General features: G+C 41.6%; 1 protein-coding gene across 1 annotated transcript in view; it reads left to right on the top strand.

Moving 5' to 3' along the window:
* Positions 1–21001, top strand: part of BAIAP3 (BAI1 associated protein 3) — a 564909-nt gene that overhangs the window by 405634 nt on the left and 138274 nt on the right. Inside the window, exons 17-19 of the mRNA XM_086940582.1 lie at positions 6052–6108; positions 7679–7776; positions 20352–20403. Of these exons, the coding sequence (XP_086796708.1) occupies positions 6052–6108; positions 7679–7776; positions 20352–20403 (207 nt within the window). The remainder of the gene's footprint in view (positions 1–6051; positions 6109–7678; positions 7777–20351; positions 20404–21001) is intronic.

The following is a 21001-nucleotide window of genomic DNA, read 5'->3' as shown; positions in this document are numbered from 1 at the left end:
GAACATCAACACGCTGAGCAATCTTGCCAGCATTTTTAAACCTGGTGAAGGAAAATGTGAATTAGTTAAGTGAATAGTTGGACACAATTTCCATCCTATTATAAAGAAACCGAGAGTGGGTTAAACGAGAATATTAAAGGGATGAGCTGTATCAGATATTCAAGTGCACTCACAGACAAACCACACCAAAGAGACAGAAGATGTAAAAGAACTGAGAGCAGCTACAATGGACAAGGAGGCTTTTATGGTGTGCTTGGCGCGTGCCAGTCTAAACATCACAGGGCTATATTGAGTCCACCGAGGTAACAGGTGGACCACTAAGAGATGTTGTCTGGTGCACTCAGAGGGATAAAAGGCCATTAATAAAAAGTGCTCCCACTTAAAGTTCGACCTGTGCTCGTCTCCCCCCATCTGCCCAGCATGTCAGGTTATTGAGTGGTCTGAGCACAGCAGCAGCTGTCAAGAGCGTTTATTGTGGCTCCGCGCCTTACAAATGGCACTTTTTATTAAAAAGGGCTGTCAGACGAGGCAGAGGGTTCTCCTTTCTTGGTAAAAATATTGAACACATTTGTGGAATTTTACACAGTCTCTAGCAACATGAGATTAAATCTGTCATATGTCACCCTTTTAATCTGACGAGTGTCGGCTTCCTGTATTTCCTATATGATATTGCTTCACTTGGTTGTCAGGCAGGCAAGGTGCTGTGTTGACAAATTGTATTATGCGAAAAATGTGTCTGTGTCAAAGGAAATACAAGGGAGCTCAGCTTAATCGTGGATTTTCGCTGCAGACCTGAGATACTTTGTCAAAACAACAGTGGTGCAAACATCCACATATCTCTGTTACTGTTTTAATTTCTCCATTGATGCTTGAATGCCCTCGTCCAACCTCTGAATACCATACAATGATGGGGATCTCTTGCATTTATGAGATAAGCATCTTGTAATTGTGTTCATAATGCTAACTGTGGTCAACATGGGTCACTGCAGATCCTAGTTTAATTTTTGGGTGCATTACAACTGGCTGGTCATACCACACTCCTTGCAAAAGGTTTAATTTTACATGGAGAAACAAGCATGTGCAGCTATTATTATATATATATATATTTAGCTTCATAGATCATTCAGGGACTGTCACCTTGCCAATTTACGCAGAGGATTGGTGATTAGCTTTAGCGAGTGAACACTTCATCGGTATGGCCCACAGACGAATAGGCGGTGAATTACCCTTCTCATAGCACATGCTTTCGGAATGTACGGTGCGGGTAAAAACCAATGGATGGGTCGAGCACTCGCAATGGGAATCAACAGCAGTGTTTAGGGAACAACTCTACTGCTGTTAGGAATTAGTAGCGTCTTGGGGACTGAAGATTTAACAATCAATGACACAAATATTGGTGGTTGGAATACCTGAATTAAAGTCAGCCACAGGTAATTACTCAAGGTTGCAATACATTCCATTATTTTGTCATTGTCTGTGGCATTACAGACAAATTAACCATATGTGAATCAGTGTTGACCCTGTCCCAAAGGTCTGATCAAACCAGAACTGCTTGGCTCAAGCTATGCCTCAATCAAGAAAACCTTTCTGGAATCCTTTTTTCTCTTGTCCAGAACAGACATGACCTAGTGTCTGTAGCTCACTCGTTCGTATTGGAGCACGACCATGGCAGATGCGCTTATTGCGGATGCGGTGAGCAAAGACATGATGGACTGGAATGCACCCAAAGTGACTGAGATTATTCCAAGCATTCCATTCCTCACATCTTTCTCAGTGAAATGCCGTAGGGATGATGGGTATGCCCAGGAATGGGGTCCAGGGTTCACTGTGCCTAGGACTCAAGCTGAAATTCACTGATGAGGCCCACGAAAGACCTGGCTTGGCTGTTCCTTTTGGAGTAAGGCCAAGGCTGAATTGCTATTGCTGGGTCTAATCTGAGGTGGCATAACGGGCGAAAGAAATGGTAGGTTGAAATAAAACCAGAGCGTTTGTCAGCCGCGGCCGGCAGTGGGAGTAAATGCAGGGCGGTGACATGGGGTGGGGAGGGGGAGGAGCAGGGTGGGGTGTGGTAATGTATGGGTTACAGAGTTTTACAGGTAAGTAAACATTTAAATAAATAAAACGAATTTCGTTGCGCGCACTGCATCGCATTTTGGGATGCAGTGTACTCAACGAAATTCGTTTTATTTATTTAAATGTTTACTTATCTGTAAAACTCAGTAATCCATGCATTACTACCCCCCACCCTGCCCCTCCCCACGTCACCGCCCTGCATTTACTCCCACTGCCGGCCGCGGCTGGCGTTTGTTGGTGAATACTCTATTTGCAAGCATTCCTCCCATGACCTTTTTTGTCCTTGCTATGTTTTTGCTCTACATACATAGCACAACATAAAGCATGTTAAACTTGGAATAGGAGGTAGAAATCTGCCCGTCCAGTTGAGGTGGGAGGGTAATCAACGATGCTTATGGTTAAGGTCAAGCCCACCCAACAACAATGGCAGATGGACCCCAGTGAGACTAACCAAAGATTTCTGACGTTTGGTTCCATGGGCCAAGGTTGAAGTTTCACTCTTGAAGGAAGTCTTTGATGGTGCAGGGGTACAGGAGCACAAAGTACTCTACAGCTAAAGGTTAATGAGCATAATGACCAAAGCTACTTAGTAAAATGTAAAGACAATGCATTTAATAGTTACCTTGGTAGTTATTTGCTGATTTTCTTTGGGAATTCAGCAGGCTTTTTCTTATATATGCAGTTACTCTGACCACAAGATGGAAAACTCTATAGTTTACCATGACAAAGTCCTGTCTATAAGCCCTTTGCAGCGGGGGAAATTCCCCCGCTGTGCTGGGGGCGGGGGGCACGCACAGCACCCTCGTGCTCATGACGAGCGCTCGTCATGAGGCACAGTGCTCGTGTGCTGACCACACCCGTTTCCGTGGAACGTTCTGCACAGCAGGGGATTTATCCCCGCGTGTGAGCGTTCCACGGCTCATGACGAGCTCAGCTCGTCATGAGCACACAAGCACCGTACCTCATGACGAGCTAAGCTCGTCATGAGCATAGAAGGTGTTAATTTGTGTCCAAGTAAAGGTGGAATGGTGGTTGAAGACTGGAGAGGATCTAGATATCAGGGTTTCTTCGGTTGCAATCCTCTCCTATGCACTCAAAACACATTTTTATTCTTTTTTTATTTTTATTATCACATTTCCAAGATGCTTGACATGCTGACTTGAACCCTAGCTAAACCATCACAGGAACTATTTGCCAACTGCTTAAAGAACCTTTACCTCATCTCCTCCAGGAATCACAGGTCTATCCACATAATAATTTGATATCTCATTCTACAATATTCCTTTAAAGAATTGTTGTGACTAGTTTAACTATTTTTTCACCCAGTTTTATTACACAATGAACAACCTCTTAAAATGCATAAGAGTCTTTATCTCTCTGGTATTGAAGAGATCGATATTTAACATTTAATGATCGATGCATTTTAAATTCATTGCTACTTTTCATGATTTGCACTCCCAAGATTTTATTTCTATAATTGAAATATTATATAACTTACACGAACACCTAACTAGGGTTTACATACGTTACATTACATCCCATTACTTTACATACCATAAAACAATATCTCAAATAAATATTCATTTAAAAAGATTTTCCTGACTCGCAAGATCAACTGCTGTAAATTACGTAACGCAGTACATTTACCGCATTGTGTTTGGCATCATGTGCTAGAGTCTCACTAACCTCTGTGGTGCTTTCCAGCCTATAGTCTCTATACCTTGTGTAAAACTGTGTGAAAACCATTAGCGCATGTATATTACTATGCTACAAGTGTGCAGTTGTCTTCTGTCTTCCTGGCCAAGAAACTTTACCTCTCCTGCTATTGTTGCTTTAAATCCACTCCCCCAACAGCTATTGAAATCTTTCGTTTACTTCAAGGCCACACCTCTCATATTAATCTTATCCACTCAGACTACCTGCACATGACTCCCTGTGATAGTCAATGAAGGAAATCGCTGGAAAATTCAAAATTCATGATCTTTGTTTGGCCCGTTTCACTCATAGTCTTTCTTTAGTTTTCTTAACCCCTTCACAGCTGGGCAAATTCCCCTGCTGTGTTGGGGGCGGGGGAGAGGCTGGCACACCACCCCGTGCTCATGACGAACTCAGCTCATCATGAGCCACAGTGGTCGTGTGCTCATGACGAGCTGAGCTCGTCATGACCACACCCATTTCTTTAGAACGCTCGCACAGCAGGGGAATTTGCCCAGCATGCGAGCGTTCTAACGGTCATGACGAGCTCAGCTCGTCATGAGCACACGAGCACCGTGGCTCATGACGAGCTGAGCTCGTCATCAGACTCGAAGGTGCTAATGGCCACCATTCTGTGGCTCCTCTGAAGACAATTTTCACATATATCTTTCACAAGACTATTCCTGGTTGTCCACGTCATAATTTCAAGTTTCATCCACTTGAATACATCCATGTTCATTTTCAAGTGAATTTACATCCGACTTGAGCTGTAGGGAAAGGGCACTTTCTGAATAGTCATAGACAACATGCACTGTGCATCATTACTTAATTTTTCTAGTGATGGTCTGTGGGCAAAACTGCAGTGCTCTTTTTCAAGTGGTATAAATTATGTCATTATATTTGTCCCACTTAATGTAAAACACTGTCAGACTACAAACCTCACAGTTTGTGAATTAAAAGTAAAGCCCAGAAGATGTTTCTCATCATGGGCAGAGCCCAGATACAGAGGTATCTATACCAAATCCAAAGTTATATATACAGATTGCTAATTAATTACTACTAACTATACTAATGTACTAATTAATATACTAATATTGGCTGTACTGATTGGTTGTATTACTAATATAGCTGAAGCCCATATACACATCTATGTACACAAAGTTCAATGGCTAGTGTATTAATTAATAATTATTGTACCAATGTTCTATTGGAAGGTCTAACAAACATAAATGGGATTCGATTATTTTATTCTTCAGTGAATGTACATATTACATATGCTATGTGGAAAGCGCACATTCTGAATAGCCATAGCTAATACGCACCGACAACATTACAAAATTTGTCCAATGATGGTCTGTGGGCAAAATGCTGATGCAGTATAAATTAGTTTATTAAAATATCTGTTCCACATATATTAAGATACTGACAGACTACTGGCTCACAATTTGTAAGCAAGGCCCTGAAGATGTTTCTCTGTATGCACAGTGCTTGAAGTCCAGATACACTGGTATCTACACCAAGGGGCATATTTACAATATGTTGGTGTAGGGCAGTGCCACAAGCTTTCTTGCTGCACTGCCTTTCATTAAAAAAAGTCATTCCTGTCCTTTCTGCGAGTGCCGACACACAAACTGCAGCCGAGCGCCAACGTAGGCACCTTTGGCCCATGGTGCAAGGGTGTCTGTGCTGTTATCATGATTGTTTTTGTGCAGGAATGGATACTTTCATGCACAAAAACCAAATCAAAGAATGTGTTTTCCTTGTTCTATATGTGCTGCAGAATGCAGCACATGTGAAAAGAGAAATAAAATGAGAAATGTAAATGTTTCTCCTTATCACACCTGCTATGGCAAGGCGTTAGTTTTGGAGTAGCACCAGATCTACCTATGCTGTATATCTGGGTGTTGCGCGGGAACACCAACAGCAACACCCATGAAACGCCCGTTCCATGCAGAGCAAGACATTACCTTACTCCATATTTACAACGCCATGAAAAGCAACATAGGGTGGCTTTGTGTGACCTTGTAAATATGCGTCGGAAAAGTGCGCCTCCGGAGTGTCACAAAAGTGTCGCTCCGGCAGCGTAAAAGGAACTCAGAGGCATTGTAAATATGCACCCAAGTTATAATGATTAGTATAAAATGTATATGCTGGAATGATAAATTGAAGGGGAAATCATAGGCATTTAGGGTAGGTTATACTTATATTTAACGTCTGGAGTTGCATTTAGTGACATTGGCATCATTAAAAAAATAAGTAAAGTTTGATATTTTTATCTTTCAGAAAGGAACATTAGAATGGTATGAGAAAAAACGTGCCTGCCTCAAATCTGAAGAAAAGGTATGTATTGCACAAGGAAGAATTGCACAAATGTTTGCAGATAACAGTATGCAAGATCAAAAATCATTTGGAGACCATGAAAGTGATAAGCAGATGCATGAGTGAAGTGTATGAGTTTGTCAGTTTGTCAGTGAGTAAATTAAAAGGAGGGATTTAGGGCCAGATGTACTATGGTATTTAACATGCGCAAACGGGTTTGCGACCCATTTGCGCATGTACAAACACTATTTTGCAAGTCTCAAATAAATTGAGACTTACAAAATAGTGTTTAGCAACTCGCTATTAGGAAGGGACGTTCCCTTCCTAATAACGATCGCAAAGCCATGTACCAATGTTTTGCAACCGCATTTGTGGTCACAATGTGGCGAAAATGGGAAGGGGTGCCCAGGGGACCCCTTCCCCTTTGTGACTGGCTCCAAAAATATATTTGGGACCATTACCTGCCCTTCAAAATGAAAGGAACATTTTTTGTTTTAATGCATCCCGTTATCCTTAAAGGAAACGGGCTGCATTAACCCCTTGGGCGTGTGCAGGATTTCCCTGCGGTGCGGGAAAATTCCACACGTGCACAGATCTGACGGCTCCCGGCCGTCCGACGTACACACCCACCGTGACGTCGGGTGGCCGGGGGCCATCAGACACATGCAAGGGGTTAAAACAAATCCCTGCTTTATTGAAAAGCAGTCCCAGACATGGAGGTCTTCTGAGCCCAGCAGGCCACCCTCCCTGGGAGGGCCATCCATTCCCGATGGGGTTGCAAATTGCGAGTGGCTCATTAATTTCATGAGCCTCGCATTTTGCAACCCCATTTGGAATCGCTAACAGTGTCTCTGACATGGTTGTACATTCTAAATTGTGACTCGCAATTTGCGACTCGCCATCAAGCGCAAATTACGAGTCGAAATTTAGAGTGGTCGTACATCTGGCCCCAAGTGAGTAGGTGAAAGAGTAAGTGCATAAAGACCTGTGAATGTATAAAATTCAAATATAATTTTTTCTCATTAATTTCTCCATGTAAGGGAGAGGACAATTATTGAAGAAGACAAATTACTATCATGTAATATTGGCTGACACTTTGTAAATGTTGCAACTCAACAGATCTTTTTTAGGGCAGAATTTCATAGATTGTCGGTGTCAGGCATTTATGCATTATTATTTACACCAATCTGTGCAAAAGTCAACATTTGTACAAAATGACTGGTTCAAAATATATTTTTTGCCCTCTCATGTTGTTCCAGATTACATTTTTGCACCATGTTGTTGATGCAAATGATGGCATAGAATGATATGATGCAGTATATTAAACCAGTCATTGAGTTGCCTTGCCATTTTAATGCATTATAATGGATTTTTAATTAATATGGTTGAGATCAGGAATGGACCACCATGGCCGATTAACAGTGCTACTTATGCCAGAATAAGGCATTTTGCATTTTTTCGCTTCAATGTAATTCTAAAGAAGATTTCATATAAATGTAATAAAATATGTTGCTATCCACACCATGAAATAAAAGTAATATTAGTTTTTTTCAAAACCTCCATGCTTATAATAAAATATTATTTCACTTAGAATGAACTGGAGCAGCTGATGTGCCTAGTGAAACTGGCGGATGCAGTGCATGAAGATTTACAGAAGAACCTAAATATCTACAATAAATTATTTGTCAGGTGTGTAGACATGTTTTCCTCCTTGTGTACTTCTTTAAATGTTGGGGTCACTGGAACATTATGCCAGGTAATCAACCTGCATGGGAAATTACACTGCTCACAAAGTTCATGATTAATATGCTGAAAAGAAAGAAGGAAAGACTTAAAGGAAAGGCAAGCAAAACAAAGAATTTGCATAGTTTACTTTGGCAATGATGAGATTGGCTAGCTATTACTACAGTCAGAATCACTTATTGGTCATTGAGAATGAGGGGAAAGAGCCTGAGATTTCCCAACATACGATTTGATATAACCATTCAAACATATGATCCAATATTAAGGTGGTGAAGTTGGAGAGTGATTGAACAGAAGAGGGTTGGAGCTATAAAGGATATTAAAACGAGAAAATTGTATTTTGAAAGATAAACCACATTCTTGAAGCCTTCAAATTTATCCAAGCAGTGTGGATTCGACATGTTATACAAATAGAGTTGGATAATGCTCTACAAATGAAATGGGGCCTTTATTTTAACCTTGCTAATGTAATAGAAGCCTTCCACTGCCAAAATACTGGCACCCACCATCCAGCCGACAATTTCAAGACAGTAGCGACACCGCCAGCATATTGTGAGCCCCTGACTCATGTGCCATCAACAGGGGATGTGGTGGTCTCACAATTGTCCGACCGCTGTAGTCCTAATGTGGAGGCAGACCATCGGTGTGGTGGTCCCCGACCACCACCGTACTTCCACCACAGGTTTGGCGGTCCCATGGATGGCCAAACTTGTAATCAGCCCCTTAGTGAGTTAGAAGGATGAGCAGCTAGTCATAGGTCGAATATATGTTAAGTTTGCACTGCAAAAAATCCTACATCATCTCCTCATCCTTCATTATGTAAACCAAAAGTTATTTAAAGATGAGTTAACCACTCTATTCAAATTCAGGAAAACCCAATTGTATAATCCCTAATTTCATAGTCAAAACAATGTTATTGTGCCCATTAACATAATTTACATGATTAAGTAAATGCTGCACATTAACAACAACTATTGTATGAAACATACATCCTTTTTAAATTAATGATACAATGGCATACATAATAACCCCTCAAGTCTCTCATAAATGGTTACTATGCATTGTTTCACAAATGTTCCTCTCTGGTTTTGTATGACTTGTAGCAAACACTACCAACAATGCTAGACAGGCAAACACATCCCCCATTACTTGTTTCTTTATCACATACTGCTGTTAAGTGTTTTTCTGTCAGTTGGTATTAATGAGAGTTTCTTCACATTTTGTTGTCGGAAACATAACATCAATTCCTGTCGATTACAACTTTTTAAATACACCTTCCTACCATTAATTGCTTCTATCTCTCATACCTCTGTTGAGCTCTATATGTAAATTCTTGATCTTAGGATACTTCCTGGTCATGAATGCTTCTTTACTTTCCATAGCACGCTCATCTCTTTAAAGGAAAACGTGGGGGCTTGATTCCTTCATTTCAACCTTTTGGATGTTTATTGTTGATATTTCATCCAATACACCACCTTTGCAAAAGGTGTCTACTCTTATCTCTTGTTGGTTGACACTTCACAATCTATAACATTTTGAATAGGAATGGCCTAAAATCATGTTTCACTTTAAAGAAATATAAATATTGATGCAGATGATTTTCATAAATGTTGGGTACATTACTTTTGTATTTAACTGATTTTTTTATTTACATTAAGTTTTTTTTTCGGAAGGCTGGGATTGTCATGTAGAAGGAAAGGTTCTTGGCTAAATGTTTCTGTTTGTGTAGGCAATATTAGAATGTTGGTGAAGGTTTTTGGTTGAGAAGGTAATGGTTTACTCACCTGTCTTTTCGGACTAAGCATACATTTTCAATTTGGTCATTCCATATATAGGGATGTTGCTAGATACCTCCTGTAAGACTGATTCTGAGGGCCCACTTGATATGCCTTCCAAACATTTTATTTGTTGTACCAGGTCCTTTACTTCTAACTCAGTTGCAGAGACTGAGGGGTTAGGTTGTATTCAATTGTATTTTCAACAAGGTACCCTTCCACTCCAAGTACTCAAATAATAATTTACACAACTTCAGTGAGTCCTGTGTTCAGTATTTCTGTTCATATAATAAATATAAACCTTTAAATTTTACTAACCATTCCCTCTTTTGTATTATACAAAAGATGCAAGAGGGATGTTTTCCATTAAATCTAGGGCTGGGCGGAATGTTTCGTTCTGCCCGATTAATCGGTGGAGTTCTGGACGAATTCCGCCAGTTGCCATATGGTGAAATTGTTCTCCTGCAAGTCTCCAGAATATGTGAGTTTGGTATCCCCAGCTCGATTTTCAAACGCGAGTGGTACCCAGCATTCATGAGCGATCACAAGTAGAGGGCAGCTATTTGAATAGATGTACGGTCGCTCAAGTAGATTTTCTTCCTCAGAGGCAGCAAAATGAACTCAAATTGCAGTGCTCTCTTGAACTACGCATGGTGCCGTTAACGTTGATTTTCAGTGCTGCTCATGTTACAGACGCTAAATTGCAGTGCAAGCTGCATATTTTTAGCCCGTTGGTGGAATCCCGCAGAATCTTGCAGAGTTTTACCGTAAGTCTGCTGAATTCCACACGATGAAACTCCATGAGTTCTGCCCACCCCTAATTTAAACCTGCCTTAGAAATAAGAAGTTATTTCTATACTGTTTCAAAACATTTATTTATGTTTAGGTCAAGCATAGGCAGTGAATGCTCTGTCCCTCAACATGCTGTAGCTCCTCTGTGGGCTTGTGGTACGCCTTTTGATTTCATTAGTTACTTTGTATGCCATTCTGAAACGTGGGTTTTTAATGTGAGCATTGGTTGTATTGTTCCCTCCCATGGTGGCTGTCCCTCCTACACATACCCCTAGTGTCTATTTGTGTTAGTTATGACACATTATTTGGTTCTGCTTGTTTTCTTTTGTTTGCACACTGGCACACTTGTCTCCACATGTACAGCTTCTCCCGCTGCCTAGCCATTTCGAGCGTGAGTGAAAACAGCCATTTGGAGGTCAGGCGCCGTTGTCCACACCCCATGCACAGTTTGATGTTAACTTCGTGCAGGTTAATTTATGTGGAAATTTAGCTGCAAATGCTTTCTCTAAATTATGCCAGCCCCTGCCCTGCACCCCATTCTGTTGTGTACATTTATGGCTCTAGGGAGGGGGTGGGTGCTTTCTGGAGGCATTAGCAGAACATTGAATCCTCTTTTTCATTGCAATATTTATTGTATAGATTACTTAAAACCATGACAATATAAAACATTTAAAAAATACATAATATACAAAGTGACAAAAGAGAATGGGGATTCCTTGCAAGACCCTATAAGATGACTAGCGCATAATGCCCAAAGAATCAAAAACTCTGAATATACAAGCGGTTTTAGTTAAATTTTGGATAATTTAACTATTTGCAGTCTATTATAATTGATCCAATTTTAGTTTTTTTTTTAAAGAAATTAAAAATACCTTACAAAAACAAAAAAAACTAAATTCTAAAATGACCAAACTCTAAAATACCTAACGCCCATGATACAAAAGCCAAGAGTTATCGATTCACGCTCATCTCAATGCTTTGTTGTGAGTTTGTAAGGGAGTCCTGCACAACTTTAAAGAATTTGCCTATTCTTGCCAATCGGAAGGGCAACATGGTGCTAAAAATCCAGTACATTGCCTGATTACATGTCCTTATACCATTAGTTAAAAAGAGTGGCTTTAATAAAGATCGCCAGGAGTCAAGCAACGTCAGGTAGCTACAAAGTAAATGTAAAAAAGTTTCTGATTTGTAGCCGCAAAGTCTATACATAACTATCTTGGAAAGCAGTGGCCAGTTAGGGTTAAAGTCTTTAATGTGTAATGCCAGCATCCTTGCCGCCTAGATTTGGGTCAGGCAAACTCTCCCTATTGCACTATTGAGGTAAGGTTGTGCCTGAAGACAAACTTGGCTGTCATTATTATATGATAGAGCCAGGGCTTGTAATGGCGGTGCAGACTTAATGTTTTGCAAGTCTGTGATCTTTGAGAGTAGTTTGGTTTGTTTTTTCACTATACTTTTTACTGTGGTGTGCGTAATTGAAGAAGTATTTAGAAAGGTCAGGTCAATTTCTAGGGTTGCTACTGCCGCGGTTAGATACGTGGGCCACTGGTTGTTTTTATATTTGAATATATCTTGCAGAATAAATTTCAAGGTAGCTGGCAATGTCATTATGTATCTATAGAAGTACTTTGAAAAATACCCCATGCTAGACCATGCAATGCCCACCAGGCCAAATTCAAGTTTAACCAAGGGTCCCCTGATGTACTGGGGCAGTTTGAACACTCTTTTATAAGTTTTTAGGTGTAGTTTTCAATAGTTTTAGTGAGTTGAGCCAGAAAGGCCTCGCTGCCATAGGTAAATGCCGAGGGTAGTACGGCCCTAAGCACTTTTCTAATTGGGGCTGAGGAGGAGCTTTCAAGGGCTGTCTAATAATTATTAATGCTGCCTTATGATTTAAGTGGCACTTGTGTATTGTTGGTGCGCCATTCGCAGAGAACCAAGTACCAAAATAATTGTAAGATTTAGCTGCTGAGATTTTTAGGGGACCCAGAGACCAGTGACAACTTGTTTGTTTTAGCGTCCTTCCAAAGGATAACACCTTTGTTTTGGAATCATTTACTATCATCTTGTTTGCACTATTGTATGAATGGAGTGTATTTAGTACTTTCTGGAGTCCTATTTTTGAATTATCAAGCAGGACAATGTCATCAGCGTATTGCAATATTGTGATCTTAATATTGCCTAATTTTGGGGGGATTAAGTTGGGTTCTTATGTGCCCGAAACATGTCCACTGTATATAAATTAAACAACATTGGAATGAGGCCACACCCTTGCTTTAGCACTTGATTGGTGTTAATCTTGCTAGTTAGCGCAGTATCTGACAGCTTGACCCTCACCCAAATTGATGTATATAATGATATAATGGCGTTAAGAAGACCACTAGGAATACCCCACACCTGGAGTTTTCTCCATTGAATACCTATGTCCACCAGATCGAATGCAGTTGAGTAGACCACTAAACATGCTTAGAGAACTGTTGTCTGCTGGCTTTTTGCCTGGTGGATAAGATAGGATAGGGTGATTATATAAAATTGAATCCTCTTCCCAGAAGGAAAGCACTCCCGCAGGTTAACCCCTTGTCATTGTTGCTAAGGATTAACCCTTTGAGAGAATCGAGCGCCTACCACGAAGGCCTGCTATGGCCACAGCTGGGGCCCAGGAGCAGCAGCAGAACGGCACAGATTTCCGAACCTACAGAGACTTTGGCAACATTCCACATAGATGAGAAACTTATAAATGTAAAAAATTGCTTACCCACGCACCAGCAAACACATAGTTTTTCTTTGATGAGCATGTGTAGCTCTTGTTTAACCAGCACATTACTTTAATTGACTTGTTTTGCATATTTTACTGGTTTCCCCTTCTCCTCTCCATTTCTCTGTGTGCTGTTCCCTTCACCCCACCCCCTACCCATCCTTGTTCTTTTGTTTGTTATTCTGTGTGTCGTGACCGGGCCCTAGATCCCATGGCTGGTCCGAGCATACGCTTCTGCCACTGGGAGGTTTATAAACAATTTAAGTAGCTTACTCGAACACTAGAAAATAAAATGTAATTTCAAAAATTGTGCGGTAAGGAGCGATAATGCACTCTTTCACTTTCGCTCGATGCTTTGGCTTCATACTGGTTCAACAGCCTGTTGAGTGATCCTTTGAAGTGGTTTCTAGTTTCAGTGATTCATTTTCTCTTTTCATTGCATGCTTTCTTTCTGCTCTGATTTATAATACAACCCTGTAATTTTTTAGAAGTTTGGGGAATAGTTTTTAAAGCTATTAAATGACTTCAGGAGTAATGGATGTCAAATATTTTACTTTACAGTTGTTCACAGCTCTTTTGTGACGACAGTGTGCTTTTAGAGCTGCCTTGTGTGCCACACCTTTATTAGAAGACTAGATTTGTTCCAGCCAGTATCCCACTGTGCTTTCTATACTGGCGGATACCCAATTTCTTATCGGCCCACCATCTGCCGCTGGCCCCAGGGGATGTAAAGCAAGTAATTGGAACACTTAGGGGCCGATTATGATCGCGGACGGACTTGCGTCCATCCGCGATCATCGAGGAGGAGGGGACGTCCGCATGGGCTGCGGAGTCCCCTCCTGTGTGATTAGGATGTGACCGCCACCCTGGCGGTCACATCCTCTATTTTTAACATTGCAGCGGGTGCAGCTTCAAGCTGCACCCGCGGCAATGTTAAAAATGCACGCATGGCATTTGCATGCAGAAAGAGGCAGGCACCGCGCGGTGCCTGCCGCTTTCTGCATGCAAATGCAGGGGGGTACCATAGGTACCCCCATGTGCACCTACCACCCCCCCTTCACCTAGGGGGGCCCGCAACGGGCCCCCTAGGTGAAGATCCGTATGCTTTTCCACGGCGGAAAACCCGCCGCGGAAAAGCACTTTTAAAAGCCCATCCTGATATGGCGGACGGTGTCTGAGAGACACCGTCACCATATCAGAGCTTTTCCGCCGCGGTTGTAAGCCGACCGCGGCGGAAAAGCTGCGGACGGAAACCAGGACCCACCAGCCATCCTAATGTGGCGGTGGGTCCTTGGTCAGTCCGCTGCGGTTTTTCCGCATCCTCGGGGCCGGCGGTGGCTTCCGCCGGCCCCGAGGATGCGGAAAACCCGCAATCATAATCAGCCCCTTAGTTTTACTTTTACATAGTTCTACCTCTGTATAAAACTATTTTCAATAGATCCAGTACTTTTCCTGCCTTTAAAAGACCCTCCTCCCTCTCAAGTGCTGCCACATTTGCATGCGCTTTTTACATCTCCATCAGCCACGCTGCTGTCTTAAAGAATTTCACTTAATAGGCTTTGGAGGGAAAGGGAATGTAAAATATTTTACTTGCTCTAAACAGATCAGTTGATCATAGCTTACTTTTTCCTAGCTCTTCCCGCCACAGTATGCAATTTTTCAGCGCTATATGCAACCGGATCTTTGTACTACCTCATTTAAAGGCACTGAGTTTGTGCACTGATAATTAGAAGAGCCTTGGACCAATCATCTGAAGCAATAACATTGAGAGAGGCTGCATTATGAATAGGTTTAGGGACAGTGAGGGGAGAAAAGATATGCCTAGCTTTCACAATTGTGTTCTAAGGGAGCATATGTAAAAAACACAGGAACTCTGCATGAGTCCATCCACGCCTGTGCGTTGTGAATGCTCCGATCTACATCTGTATGCTGTGAGCGTGGAATTTAAAAAAATGTGTCTGAATTATACCTACCTCAGTGCTTTGTGATTGTGCATTTCAAACACAGAAGCATTTACCTTGAAGCATAAAGTTGATGAACAGATGTTCCCCTGCCAATTCATAAAGATTCATCTTTTGTTCAATTTGGAATGCAAAGTATATTTTCGTAAAACCTCATGCCAATGTTTTTTTATTGACATCTTGAAATAGACGAAACAGCAAACAGGTGGTCAAATCATTTTTGGTTTGATAGTCTTGTCAGTCTTGAATGTCGTTAAAAGTGTGTGTGTATGTGTGTTGTTGTGTGTGTGTGTGCGTGTTCGCGCGTGTGTGTGTGTGTGTGTGTGTGTATGATTTAGGGCTAGGGGTCAGTAGGGGTATAGGGTGATAAGGGTATTTTTTAGGGTGTAGGGGTATAGGGTGGCAAGTGTGTTTTTAAGGTTTAGGGTGGGTAGGTGGTAAGGGTGTTTTTAGGGATTGGGGAAGGTAAGTGAATAGGGTAATATGGGCATTTGTTGGATCTAGGGGTGGTAGGGGTATATGTTGGTAAGGGTGTTTTTCATGATTCGGTGTGGGTAGGGCTGTAGGGTCATAAGGGTATTTTTCAGGGTTTAAGAGTTGGTAGAGGGTGGTAAAGGAGATTTTAGGTGTAGAGGTGGGTAGTAGTATAGGGTGATAAGTGCATTTTTAGAGTTTTGGGATGGGTAAGGATATAGAGTGGTAAGGTTACAAAAAAGGGGAGGTCATTTTTAAAAAGGAGGTGGTTGTGGGGTCTGCTCCAACAAAGAAAACAATGTAAATTGAGATATATATGTGTGTTGGTTTCACCTATCTTACCATATACTTACCTTGCATTGTAAAGGTATGCATAGTAAAGGTAAATGCATGGTAAATTCATGCATGGTAAAGGCATTGCGTTGTAAACACATTGCGTGGTAAATGATGCTTGGTAAAGGCATGCATTGTTCTATCATACATCCCCAAGCACAAAGTAATCCTACCAGGTGAAGCAAATCAGTCTTGTGGAGTACACAGCAGGTCACAACAGCAGGCAGTCCTCTAAGATTCATTCCTCAGGTCCCGAAAGTGAACTGACAAGTGGGTCTGAGGGCACAACATTTATATCTGGTGCCTCCTTTGAGGTTGGAAGAAGTTTCTAGAGGTTTCTCTTTGAAGTGCATGGAATTCCCTGACTTCCCTGCCCTAGCCCCAAGCTGACTGCAAAGAGAATGTGGAAATGACGAAGCCCTTTGTGTGAAGGCAGAGCACAGCTATTCAGTTGCAAGTGGGGCTGTGCCCAACTCCGCCCCCTTCCTGCCAGGAGATGGCCCATTTTGGCACAACTAAGCCCTCTATTGTGTGACTGGGAGGAATTCACAAAGCCTGTCAGTTATACCCAGTCATGAGGCACAGGGGAGAGAGAATGCAGGTACCAAATGGCCAACAGGAGGAAAATTCCAATTTACTAAAAGCTAAAAAAGACTTTGACTTTAAAGAGGATTTTTAATTATAATTTCATGGATACTAAATAGGAAATGCTTAACTGGTCCTAATCAAACGTTAGCACTTATTAAATGAAATAAGGCAGCCCAATGTTATCCTAAGGGGCTGGTAGGCCTCACAATTGTGTTGGCATGTAAAACTTAAACATACATGTCCAAACTTTTAGTTACAATGCACCCTGCCCTATGGGCTACCTAAAGCTTTCCTTCAAGGTGACATATGCAATAAAATGGGAGTTTAAAGCTTGTTAAGGGGGTTATAATACCAAATTGAACCCAAGCTGACTGCAAAGAGAATGTGGAGATGACATGCCCTGTGTGTGAAGGCAGAGCACAGCTATTCAGTTGCAAATGGGGCTGTGCCCAACTCCGCCCCATCCTGCCAGCAGATGGCGCATTTTGGCACACCTAAGCCCTCTATTGTGTGACTTGGAGGGATTCATAGAGCCTATCAGTTAAACCCAGTCATGAGGCCCAGGGGAGAGAGAATGCAGGCACCAAATGGATAACAGGAGGAAAATCCGAACTTACTAAAAGCTAAAAATACTTTAATTTTAAAGAGGATTTTTAATTATAATTTCATAGATACTAAATAGGAAATGCTTAACTGGTCCTAATGAAAAGTTAGCACTTATTAAATATAAGAAGGCAACCCAATTTTATTGTATGGGACGGGTAGGCCTCACAATTGTGAAAAACATATTTAGGTGTTTTTCACTATCAGGACATGTAAAACTTAAACGTACATATCCAAACTTTAATTTACAATGACCCTGCCTCTTTGGCCACCTAAGGCTTGCCTTAGAGGTGACATATGCAATAAAAGGGGTGTTTAAGGCTTTGTAAGGGGGTTATATTACCAAGTTACATTGGCAGTTTAAAACTGCATTCAGGCTAAAATATGTCCCAGGCTGGCCTGGGACATATTTTAGGGGACTATGTATGTGTGTGGCACAGTTACTGCTGCAGGTCCACTAGTAGCATTTAATTTGCAAACCCTTAGGTATATGGTATACCCCTCTAAAAGGGACATATATGTAAATTAAATATGCCAGTCAGGTGTAAACCAATTTACCATGTTTAGGGGAGTGAGTACAAAAAAGCACTTAAGCAATGGTTAGCAGTGGTAAAATGCACAGAGTCCTATGCCAACAATATGAATTCAGCAAAAAGGGCAGGGACAAAGGCAAAATGTTTGGGGTGACCCTCCAGAAAGGGCCAGGTCCAACAAACTTGAACAGTGTTGTACAACCTATTCACTTACCAACCGATCAACCTTACTCCTTAAACGGATGCCGGAACTTTGACTAATTTCTTCTGGCAATCAGAATTCTCAGTTTTATAGGGTAGGTATTCCATTTTACTTTGTTGATTTCTTTTATTTCTGCAAAATTCCTGGCAAGTTCTTATCCAACTGGGATCAAACCAACTTGGGTAGATGCTAAGGACTGAGAGATCATAGCACATTTATTGCATTTGTAAGCATTGGAAACAATTTTCCCTAGTGAAAGGTAGAGGCTTGAGCTTCCCTGAGCTTTCAGGAAGTTACCAAGAGCTTGAGATCACCAGGTCAAAAGGTAACTCCTGTGTTATTCTGAATGCAGTTGCATGGCATTTAACCCCTTCCGTGCGGCCGCGATTTTCCCCGTGTGCGGCCGCCGGACGAACACGGGCGGGCCGTGACAAACCCCAGCCGTCATCAGCACACGAGCACCGTAGTGCATGACGGCTGGGGTTCGTCACCAGCATGGAAGGGGTTAAGGTCAACTAAATATTTAGGGTTGTACTTCAGTCCACAAAGGGAGGGGTATATTTTGTTTTTTCCATTGCTCGTTATACCAACTGCACTGCATCATCTATATGTAAACAAAGAGGTTTCTGTGTCAAACTATAGTTCAATCCTACTCCTTTCTCCTAGAGAAATAATTGACTCTTCGACCTAGGTATCCTAGGTGAGCGAAAGATCTCAGTTATCTACTTGGAGTTCATTTGTACCTGAAGGACCTGGAACATCTCTAGTGAATGCCAGTACCCTTTATGTATGCATCTAATAACCAATAGCTGCCTTGGAGAGTAGGTAGAGCAATGCTCCGTGGTGTACTCTAAATGCTCTAAGGCAAGAAGGTAACAGAGCCCTTGAGCAACTCAGTGTCCTACTAGGCCCATACATACCCAGGGAGGATAAACTGTAAGTATGCACAATGGAGAACTGGAATACTTGGGCCCTCTTGCAGGCATAAAGGGTGGGATATGTTTGGAATATTAAAGGAGTTTGCACTGTTGAGATTAATTTTGAGTAGTGTTATGCCAATCACAGTTGCAAAGAAATGAAGGGCCAGATTTACAAACCTTTTACACTGGGTTTTGCATAAAAAAATTGGTACAAACCTGTGCAAAAGGTTTTTTGTTGAATTTTCTTTCAAGCGCCAAACTTGTATTGCAGGCGTAAAGTGCTTAAAAGCAACACACATCAGCTCAAAGTGCAGTTTTGGATTACTCTGTGTCAGAGGGGCATTGCATGGGTGGTACATGGGCGCTTCTGTGCTACCACCCCTGCTTTTGGACACAAACCCTATCGAAAAACTATGGTAGACAGGATTTAGCTGCCAAACATAACGCCACTTTGAAGCAGGCGTTAAAAGAAGAAATACTTTTTATTTCCCCTTTCTTTTAATAACTTTGCATGTGTGTCACACTGTATTGTTTTACAGTTTGTCTAGGTATAGTATTTGCTCTTGAAGGTTACCCTTCAAGTACAAACCTAACCTAGACTTAATCAGACACCCTTGCACTATGGAGCAAAGATGTGCATGTGTCACTTGGCACCCTGTTGTTCGCTGGTGCTTGGGAGAGAGGAGGAGAGTGTCATATCTCTGTAAATATGGTGCTTTCCTCTTCTCTACCTGTCACTTTGGGTGCTGCTCTGTGTTGTGTGACAGGGTCGTTGATCTGGGCTAGTTTCCTTGGATGTGATTCTGAAAAAGGCTATGGATATAGTGCCTTTTATGTATTCATATCCTGAGAATAATTGGCTGGTTAATTGCTGAGGTCATGTAGTCGAGCACTGATTAAAATGTAATGGACCTGGGAAATGGGTTTGAATCACATGAACTGTTTATGATCTGTCAGTATTGAAATGATTTACGAAAGCACTGATAAAGGTTATTCATTAGCCCTTTTAAAATGTGTTTAATAAATAATTGGCTCTATATAACTGGATCTTATGCTCAATCATTGTATGTTATGTAATTGTCTCTGGTATTTTTCATACCAGTATATATTTATTGAAAGAACAACTCCCCTGGCTTGAGTTTTTTACAATTTTTTTCAAACAGCATGCTTAGAAAATGACTTTAAGTTTGTCATATACTTTTATTTTGAAAATCTGTTCCTCCTGAATGTATGTATATATTTTAAAATGCTATCCGATAATATCTGTTTTTATACAATTATCACCCTCTGGCGAATCATTCTGTTTTACACCTGTTCCCAGGTAAAAGATACACTATAAAGTGTCTTTTGATATAAAATGTCAGCAGCAAGAGCATCAAAGAAGTGCCTCTGGGGTCCTGGCAGCTGGATATTAAAGGCGGCATATCTTGCCTTAGCACAGTCTGAGAATATTTTGACCCAAACTGTATCAAAAGGGGTGAAGAGATGCTTGGAAAAATGCCAATGCCTGAATACTTCAAAGGTTTATGCCCAAGAATATCCTCAGACATTCATAGATTAACTCTCACTTGTATCTCATTTTCAGCATCGTGAAGGTGGACCTGTTCAGCATTGCATACCACCAACTAGAAAATCTGGTAAATCATGCGCTTTTTACTCAGATTTGTATATATTTTCAGAATGCAAATGCATGAGCATGTTACTTCCTTGGCTTCCTTTATTGTACAAAAAGCAGAACATTCAGTGCCCACATTTTATCGTGATGACATCATCTTTCAGAATGATTTCCCATAATTCACAGGAATTGCAGTGGCAGCCAGTGTGTCCATGGAGTGGTGGAAGGGGAGGGGGGCATGGAGGGAGGACGGGTGAGGAGACAAATTGAAAAACAAAAACACTTACCTGCCACATTACGCTCCTCTCCAATTCAGCCAATCCTGACGCTGCTTTCATGCTGCTGAAAGAAGCGTCAGGATTGGCCTGAGCACCGATGATTTGCACTCACAGTTAGACTGGAAGCCTGTGCCTGCTCTCCCCAACGCGGCAACTCAGCTAAGGTTGGAGAGAGTTTCAGTGCGCATGATGGTTTGGTGGCACTGAGACAGCTGGCCAGACCGGCATGCGCGCTGAACCGCACTGCAACCACTTCTCCACCAGCCTGTCATCCCCGTAGCCCCGCCCTCAAGCGTTGGCTCTAAGATCGAAAATAAAACGATAATAAACAAGTGTTCATAT

The sequence above is a fragment of the Lissotriton vulgaris genome, chromosome 10, assembly GCF_964263255.1.
Source record: "Lissotriton vulgaris chromosome 10, aLisVul1.2, whole genome shotgun sequence".
Lineage (NCBI taxonomy): Eukaryota > Metazoa > Chordata > Amphibia > Caudata > Salamandridae > Lissotriton > Lissotriton vulgaris.
Note: the sequence above shows the minus strand (reverse complement) of the source record. Positions and strands in the feature narration are given on the sequence as shown.